Source organism: Pyxicephalus adspersus, unplaced genomic scaffold (genome assembly GCF_032062135.1).
Source record: "Pyxicephalus adspersus unplaced genomic scaffold, UCB_Pads_2.0 Sca144, whole genome shotgun sequence".
NCBI classification, from domain to species: Eukaryota; Metazoa; Chordata; class Amphibia; order Anura; family Pyxicephalidae; genus Pyxicephalus; species Pyxicephalus adspersus.
In genome coordinates, this window is record NW_027317151.1 from 1 (window position 1) to 9,668 (window position 9,668).

At 38.8% G+C, this 9,668-nt stretch overlaps 1 protein-coding gene across 1 annotated transcript; it reads left to right on the forward strand.

Annotated features, from left to right (window-relative positions):
• The first annotated feature begins 6 nt into the window (after positions 1 to 6).
• LOC140344900 (epithelial discoidin domain-containing receptor 1-like) lies at positions 7 to 9,442 on the forward strand. The gene is made up of 5 exons (XM_072432090.1): positions 7 to 78; positions 1,241 to 1,447; positions 1,817 to 2,051; positions 2,820 to 2,969; positions 4,840 to 9,442. The coding sequence occupies exons 1-5, from the start codon at positions 11 to 13 to the stop codon at positions 4,996 to 4,998; spliced, it is 819 nt and encodes a 272-aa protein (XP_072288191.1). The 5' UTR covers positions 7 to 10; the 3' UTR covers positions 4,999 to 9,442.
• The last annotated feature ends 226 nt before the right edge of the window (positions 9,443 to 9,668 follow it).

Consider the following 9,668-nt stretch of genomic DNA (forward strand, 5'->3'; position numbering starts at 1 on the left):
TCCCTTTAACATGCGCAAGGGACGGAGTCTTCTGGTGGCAGTGAAGTTACTAAGAGCAGATGCAAATAAGAATGCCAGGTAATCCTTTGTTATAATATAAGGATCAGGATTTATATAGCGCCAACATAATACGCAGTGCTGTACATTAAATAGGGATCTTATTACCCGCAACTTTCTCTCTCATGTATCCAGATTCTAGGGGTGCTTTATATACGGTAAATGGTGTGATGGAGGCTACTGGGGACTAATTATTGCTACCTATTCTTAATATTTATCATCAATGTGCTCAAGGTACATCTTGAACAGCCAAAATGAGCTATTCATTTTGCTCAGCGTTTTTTTTATTCTTTACTTTTGTATAGTCAGTTCACAAAGGTTGAAACACATCAAACATGACATTAAACATTATCAACTAACATGAAAGTCAAATGATTTTGTTTGAGGCATGAGGAGTACTGGAAATTCCTGTATTCATTTTGTTTCACGCACTAAATCAGCCATTCTCAATCAGAATGGTTGAGTAATTTATGGGCCCCTCCAGAGGTTGTTAGGGGTTCTTTGAGCTGTATTTGATTGGTGTTACTTTTGATGGTGCCTGGATAGTTCCTGGACCAACACAACTTGGCAAATCCAGTGGCATGACACTACTAGCCTTATTAGGTGTCTGTACAGGTGGCAAACATTAGTGGTCCCTTCTCGCACGTTAGTTATTGGTCCTGATTTAATAAGGCTTTCCAATCCTCAAGGAGTATTCACTTTTATTAGTGAAGCTGGGTGATCCAGTAAACTTGGAATGATTTTGGTCAAAGTAGTTTCCTATTTGGTAGCAAATGTTTTGAATCCTGGACCAGATCCTTTCCAGGTTTGCTGGATCACCCAGCTTCAATTATAAAAGTGTATTCTCTCTGAGCCCCAGGCTCATTATATTTAAATGGGACTCCCCAATATTTGATATTTATTGCAAAGGTTCCTTTAGGGTAGAAAGGATGATAAAAGACTAAATTAACTGCCATGACCATTCACTGTCATATGGTAGGCTGTAAGAGCAAAACTCTACAAAGCTCATTATTTGGAGGCTGTGAACATGTTGCTGGCTATATAGTGTATACAGAAGAAGCTGCCGAAGAAATTTACCAATCTCTAGCTATTGGTGCAGTAAAAGGGCTCTTTGGACTGATGATACTTTATATTACCATATACCAGATACCATATTGACTGTAATTGTCTGGTTGGTCTGCAGGAGCGATTTTTTGAAAGAATTGAAGATCCTGTCTCGTCTGAGTGACCCACACATCATACGTCTCTTGGGGGCCTGCCTGGATGAGGACCCTCTGTGTATGATTACTGAATACATGGAGAATGGCGACCTCAACCAGTTCCTGAGTTCCCACCAGCTGGCAGATGAAGACGAAAGCATGGAAGATGGGCACAACCCTCCCTGCATTAGGTGAGGAATATGGCCAAGCAATTTTTACCTTCTCTGATAATACAAATTAGTGTTATCTTTCCAAATGATAATTTAAGTGATGTATGCAAAAACTTGTGTAGACGACAATAAAAAATCTATGAGTGAATTAATGAGATTTGCCAGGAAGGTATCTAGGTATCATTCAGTATCTGTGTGGGAATAGTGGTGGTATCCTATGCTTCTTGCCCACCCCCTTGCAACATATGTTTTGTATTCTAGAGAAGTAACTGTTAAAGATTATTAATGTTCACAGATTTTTTGGATTTATGGATGAGATAAAACTTGATTTAGTTTCTGAAAACCAAAAACATAATTTGAATGGTGGAACTGTCTCTTCTCTTGCCACAGTTACCCCAGCCTCCTCCATGTGGCCCTACAAATCTGCTCCGGCATGAAGTATCTCTCTTCCCTGAACTTCGTGCACCGGGATCTGGCCTCTCGAAATTGCCTGGTGGGAGAAAACCTAACCATTAAGATCGCCGACTTTGGAATGAGCCGCAACTTATACGCAGGAGATTACTACCGGATACAGGGACGAGCGGTGCTGCCAATCCGGTGGATGGCATGGGAGTGCATACTCATGGTAAGTGAGCTTGCTTGATCCTTTATTATATTTTACTTCTCATTTATTTGTTATGTTTATTAGGACATCCAGCATGGCCTAGCCCTTTATCTCCATCCTTACTGCCCTTGGTACACCACTTCTATCCATTAAACTTCAGTTCTATCAATCATGAAGTCTCAGCATCACATGTGGACCACACCAAGGGTAGTCTGCAAGAAAATACATTTTGCCTAAGAATACCCATTCCTCCAGAATAATATACATCTGTCCATTTTAAATGCAAAACCCCTCCCAGGTGCCAGCCCAGTGCTTGCATCAGAAATGGTGAATCTTGAGAGTACTGAGGACGCAGAGTGCTGTGATGTTTATAGGAAGCTATGTATAGCACTCTGCTGTTGCCTCCTCCTAGCCACGATCTGTCTGCATTGCAAATAGAAGCACAGCGATTACCACCTACATTAAAATAGGGTATGATAGAAAGGCAGAAAGGTTTTATTTAAAAATGTCATTAGCACAGTAAGAAAAAGTAAGAGCCCAGGGAAGGCAACATTTAAGCAGAATAAACTTTAACTTGAACACACTCTATTCTCCAGGGCTTTTAATCCATCACACCACTTCCCATCATTTTCTCATTTAAAAAAAAAAGCACAAGTGATATTTTTATATGTTCTACATTGTATAACTTTATACCATTTTACATGTTTGAATCTTTCATTAAAAGTATTGGTAAGAGAAAAGCTAAAAGTGAAGGCCAAACTTCTAAACCATGCTCTTTGTTCTGCACAGGGAAAATTCACCACGGCCAGCGATGTCTGGGCGTTTGGGGTGACGTTGTGGGAGATTTTGATGTTATGTAAGGAGCAGCCATATGGAGAGCTGAATGATGAGGATGTGATTGAGAATGCTGGAGAAATCTTCAGAGACAGCAAGAAACAGGTAAGTGTGATTTGAGATATTAAAGGTTCTGAATAGGAAACTGGAGCAAACCAATAAGTGTTCCCTATAATAAACATCATGTTTGCCTTTTGTAAACCAAAAATACTAGCTGTAACTTGACTATTACTAGAATTTAGAGATTTGGTTGATTTGGTATAGTTTATACTAGATTTATTGCAAATCCACAACAGGATAAACCTATAGCTTTCAGCAAAAGCCTACCCATAGATTGGACCTGAGGCATCCACTGACATTAAAGCAGCAGTAAAGGACATAAGGCTTAAAATATTAAATCTATTAAAAAAATCAATTTTATATTTTTCCAGGAGGTTACAAGGGTGCAGTAAGACAAAAATGCAATTATAGTGAATAGGCTTTTTCCAGTGGCCTTAATTCACCCAGAAAATCCACTGAGATCATTCTGTGCAGTTACATCCATTCTGGAATGCAGGGCTGATGGGAATAATCCTTCACTTCAGTTGTGGCGGTCACATCCTGGATATCTTCAAGCTGCCAAATACTTTTCAAAAGCCACATAGGCTTCATGGGAATCTTCTTAATCTTTTTCTATCATGTACCTTTTTTCATAAAATTAGCTGAATGTGAAAGGGATGCTATTAACTAAATGATAATATATATTTGAACCTTATTGTACTCGCAGGATCAGTTTTAGGGCAGGGCGATTGATCAGAATAGCATGGGTATAAGGAGCTCAAATGCTGTGCACAGTATTCATATAGCGCCAACATAATATGCAGCGCTTTACCATAGTCATGTCACTAACTGTCCCACAAAGGGGCTCACAATCTAACGTCTCTACCGTAGTCATATGTTATTAATACAATCTAAGGTCAATTTTTGGAGGAAGTCAATAAGCATATTAAACACAGAGAGACCTGCAAAGAGACCACAGAGAGACCTGCAAACTCCATGCAGATAGTGTCCTGTGTGAGATTCGAACCTGGTACCCAGCGCTGCAAAGGCCAGAGTGATAAACACTGAGCCACCGTGACCCCTACTTAATATTTGCCCAGAGCCCCATTTAAGTACAGGCAGGTAGGTTACAGTTGGCCAGTATGATCATCAGCACCCAAATGTCTAAATCAACAGGTTTCTTACAATGCTGATGTCTGCAGTAGCTTCTGCTCATCTTCCATTCGTCCCCCCTTAATAAATGCTCAATAAATATGTTTCATCATGCCCCATTCTGCTATTTAAAACCAATTGCTGTAGGCAGGAGTGTAGTGATCCATTTTCTCTGAGCTCACTGACCTGGAACAACATGCAAATCCTAGTGGTGTAAAGTCCGACATCATCATTTGCATGCTTGTTGCAGGTTAACATGGCATCCAGAAAAAGTAATATTTGCAGAAAAAGAGCAGCAGGGTTGGACTTAAAAGACCTTGGGCGCACCAGAGGTAGTGAGAAAAAGTGCATAGCTATTCTGGCCCGGTGCTATATTTTTGTAAGGTAACAATAAGATAACTAATTTTGGGGGCCTATGACTGGGGCCCAATCTGGTGCTCCTGTAAGCCAGTCCAACTCTAAATATCAAGTTCCATAACCCTTTAGGAAAGGTTACCTTTAGGGCTGCACTGGTTTGCATTGTTTTAAGCCCATGCAACGCAAGGTGGGGCCAATTATTAAGATCCTCCCACATTGCATAGAGAAGCACAGGTATCCCATATGTAATATGTAATCAAAGGGTTCTGTTTGAAAACATTTTGAACACTTATGAGAAGAGAAAAACCAAGGAAGGGGATTTATAAGCAAAATAAAATTCAGCAGTGCACAGATTTTTGAGATGATTGTAATGTTATTGGTTCAGGGTATAAACCAACATTGTCCAATAATTTTCTCCTAATTGCAGATCTACCTGTCCCGGCCACCGATTTGTCCTCTATCTCTGTATGAGCTCATGGTGCAGTGCTGGGCCAGAGACTGCAGGGAGAGACCCTCGTTCCAGGACATCCATGCTTTGCTTACTTCTCACGCCCTCTGCTGTTCCACTACGGAAGTGAAGGAGTAACCGAAGCACCGCAGCGGAGGACGCCATTCAACCCTCCATCATCATCCTTCGTGATCCAGCTTTTACAAAGCATCTCATCATTTCATCCTGAGCACCGGCCCATGACCCCCTTTCTTTAGCTATTCCATTTTACTTTGTCTCCCCAGTCAAACACTGGATCGGTTACAGGCAGACAAAACACCATACACTGAAACATACAATGTGAACACGTCTGGTTCCAAAACACTAAACTGTATATGTCTACACTGGATCTCACATTGACCACACACTGACTTAACCTCAAGGTCAGGATAATACATATAGGCTTAATATAAGGACCGCAACCAGGAAAACAATACATTATTGGAAAAAAAAGGTTATAATATTCACAGCTATGTATGTAAATTTTGCACCATATGGAATATCTGAAAGCTATAATGCTTTATTAAATTATTACAATCAATATTACACAAAAAGTAATACCAAAAATAGATGTTTCTACTTAAGGGATTATTGGAAAAAAAGCAGAATCCATGTTGAAAATTTTTAATCACCAATATACTACCTTCATGCTATGGAGTAACCTGGTTATCTGATAAGAATCCCCTGAAATTTACATATCTGAGAATATTCTTGCTTCTCACTTAGATCAGGATTTTAATTAAGGGTAGTGGCCCAGAGCTTACCAGTGGCCATCAAATTATTATTGGTCCCAATGGGTTTCTGCATCCTACATGTCATTGTTAGACCTTGCATTGCCCTAATCAATAAGGCCATATATATTTCACGCATTACATTTACACTTTAACTATTGTACAACATTCCACATGTAAAAAAGCCATTATGAAAAGCACTCACGACTTTCCTTTCATTAAATTAGCCTTATTTATAAAGAGCCCAAAGCATTTTTATATAAAAACCAAAACTTTTTGGAACATAATAAAAAAGCAAACAAATACTATTTTCATACACTTTCTAATAAAATTGTACAATTTTCTTTAGATTTACCAAAATGTTGGTAAAAATTTGGCTTACCGGAATGATACATTCAATTTGTATCCAAACTCTTGTGTTACATGGTTGCTTTTTTGATGTAAAGGAGATTTCCCAATCAGATGCGTGGGCAGCCTTAAGTTAGTTTGCATTATAAAAAAGAAAGTGGTAGGAGGCCTAGGTAGGACTTCCCCCAGATGTTTAATATCAATAACCGACTGGAGGGTGAATTGTAAGGAGAGAGTTATCAGATGCCCCAGACCAGGCTCAGCCGTTTTGAGGCTTTAGGGAGCTTAGGAACCCAACACACCAGTGCCTACCATCGCCTTGTACACATGCACCTTATTCATACACATTGCAGAACAGTCACACCTTCCTTTATGCTTCAAGTCTTACTGTCCGCCTGCACGAATCGCCAAACTTTACAAGCTGCTCTATACATCTCCTGATGATCTGGAATCAATATGATGTTGGGACGGAGGAATTCTTATGAGACATATGTTGGATTTTCAGCCAAAGAACCTATGTCTGGAATTTAAGATATGGATGGCATCCTCCAGAAGACATCTCCACTGTAATCCCACATACTGGACTCCCTATTCTATAGCGGCGGGACACGGGAGCTGCTCATTTTCCTCTATCAGTTGCTGCTTGAGAAATGCATTGGGCAGATGCCCGGAGATAACACTCCACTATGACTCCATGCACAATTGCTCATTTCTTTTTATCATAAGATCTTCACTTTATAACATAACAACAATTTTTTATCGGTAAAGGGTGATTAGAGAATCCTTATACGGAGGGTTATATCCACCCCCTAGAGCTTCAATGGGAAGATTTTTGGTTGTTCCTTGATCCATTGCTGCTTTTTTGTGGGTTGTCAAAGAAGGGTCATTCATTTGTTCGAAGTCACAGTAGCAATTCACCTTCACTCACCTTTCATATGGCATTGTTCCTTTACTGTCCAGATGGGTCCATTGCCAGTGATTGAGATTCTGCACCATTTTGACCAGAAAAGGAATAGACACCTATTTGATAAAGTGGTGTATTTTCTTGATTATGTCACTGCCATGGTGTTGCCAGAAGAAGAATCATTAACATATGGTTATATTGTCAACAGCATATTCACAATGTGATAAGTCATTGACTTTCTGGAAGGTTGGAAAAAAGCTGACCCCCCATCAGTCTTCATCATTCTTTAAAAAGTTAGTGAAGTTTATACACAAGTCAAATAGATTTAATTGTGGTGGTGTATGTATGGCTTCTTTGGATGGTTTCCCATTTTGGTGTATACATTTGTGTAGCTACCAAGAAGGAAACTAATGGAGGAAGCCCTGAACGTGGAACTATGGGCCAGGGTATAGAAGAACCGATAGAAAAAAGGGGGTCCAACAGGAAATCTTTTACTTCAATGATCTTATACCAAGTAAAATAATTTCATTTTGAACTTCCTGGAAGTTTTGGTGCTCCTAAATTGATCCATCAGGCAGAGGTACCATGAAGGGTTAGGGGTTTGTTAAAGGTCTTCTAACAAGCAGATTTACATGGCAAAGCTCTGGAGGGCACCATAGGATTCAATGATTACCATTTAAAGCTATACTGGTAGTGGTAAAGTTTTTCACTTCATGTGAATACCATAGACACTCCAGATTGTTTTTCTTGATGACCCCCAATAATGACTTAAATGCCAACTTAGTCTACCATAACCTTACCCCACCGCAAACACTGGACAATCACCACTGTGCCATCTTCTTTGTCATGTGATTAGAGGGAGTAATGTTATGTGGTTGACTTTTATAAATTTTCACTTCCATAAAACTTTTTCTTTGGAAGTTGCTTTGTGTTGGCTAAACAGGCAAAACTTCAGCTAATTTTTATTTCTTTCAGTTAACAAAAAAAAATATGCTGATTCTTCAGTTGATTTACAGGATTTCATTATTTTTTTAAGATTACCCTAGCCTAAGTTTACAAACTTGAAATGAGCAAACTACCCATGGAAAGAGGACCTGTAGTTTCAAGAAGAATACCTGGTTTGAATTCTATCTGTGAGTTCCCAGTCCCCAGCTATAGAATTTTTTCTTATTCAGCTACGTATTAAAGTGATGTCAGGCATGGGAATGGGTTCAATGGCATAGGAGTTGCCTAATGTGTCCCTTGGCCACCTTGTTTTTGAAACAGCTAACATTGTCCTCCTTTATTGCCTACAGGGTCACTACAGGTTAATTGTTCTGACATCGCTAGTCAGTGAGTGGAGTGCCTGCATTTAAACCTAAAACTGAACTCTAAATATTTTTAGGAAGCTGTTTCACATTCCAAAGCATTTTTATATCTGACCATTAGGTCCTAAGATTTACATAGCAGAGCTTCAGACAGTGAATGGGCAGTGAGGGAACAGCTACAGATTGATGAACTTATCCCTAAACTATATCCTTCTGTGAGCACATGTGAATGCATGACACCAGATAGTATTTAAATGTATTAAATGACATTAACTGCATTGAAAAAAAGATATAAGTGTTTGTTTCTATAAATATATAACTTTTCTTTTTCTCTGGAGTTCAGTTTTAAGTCAACAACAATGCACTGTATACCTTTAAGTTTGTGCTTTAAATTTTCTTACATTTTGTAAATATGATGTTGGATGTATAAAGAAAATTAGATGGCTGATGTAAAAAGAAAGAAGTCCATACATAGACACCACAAGTCCAATATTCAACCGAGAGTCAGGCCAGCTGTGGGGGCGTATTTTAAAATCTTTACTAAACTCCTTAGAGAATTAAATGATCAACTTTTGGTTTAGTCCATGTGCAGTGTGTGACCACAATAATCTTCATACATGATGTGGTCCCCGTCTGATGGTGCTACCGGTTTGAACATGCTTTATGGTCACAATATCAATGCATAAAAGAATACCAAACCCATTTTTGAATTACTGTATACAAAACTTTTGTTTTTCTGTACATTTTGCAGCAACAATGTTGTTTAGGGTCAGCAAGATATAGTCTATATATTCCTGGAAGTTTGCAGTTTATGGAATCAAAGAGACTGGACTGAAATTCTATGAAACATCTGTAATGTACTAATTATGAAGAGATGATTGGAAAATATAAGGTGCTCTGAATATTCTCTATCGCTTGGCTTGATGAACTTTACTTTCTGACACCTTTCTATTTGTGTGGAGTTTTGTCCTTGAGGAGAGTCACATGGACAGTTTTTATTTTGGCTGTAAGTTGGACATTGGTTTGAATCTTAATGGATTGTTCTGGCCAAGCCCAATTATGAAGGGGTTTGGGAACTTGTATTCTGATTTTTTGCGCTACGGCCTGATGTGTATATAGAGAACTGCTAATTTAAAGCTTTAAATGAGATTGTGTTACAATTTTTTATATGATGTTAATATATAGAGATTTGCTGAAAATATCACTAATTTGCAGAAATAAAGATTGCCCTTTTTTCTAGAATCTTTTAGAAATGGTTGTTCCAGTGTTTTTTATTTGAATTTTTGGAAATGGAAACCGAATGGAAAAAAGTTAGGTAAATGAAACCATCTATCACATTAAAAGACATTATTCACTGATTGTATAGGACAGAGGTCCAGTGCCGAATGTTCGCACACTTACCACAGCAAGGTTTTCCCGGCCATCCATTCTCCCTTGCCATTTCCCCATTGAAAGAGTTGGAGCTTACCCGGGTAATGA

Bases quoted from the DNA above. Each gene is read 5' to 3' on its own strand.
- LOC140344900 (XM_072432090.1), top strand. From the start codon at position 11: ATGCGCAAGGGACGGAGTCTTCTGGTGGCAGTGAAGTTACTAAGAGCA. The intron at 79-1,240 runs GTAATCCTTTGT...GTTGGTCTGCAG, and splicing joins GATGCAAATAAGAATGCCAG to GAGCGATTTTTTGAAAGAAT. The intron at 2,052-2,819 runs GTAAGTGAGCTT...TGTTCTGCACAG, and splicing joins CATGGGAGTGCATACTCATG to GGAAAATTCACCACGGCCAG.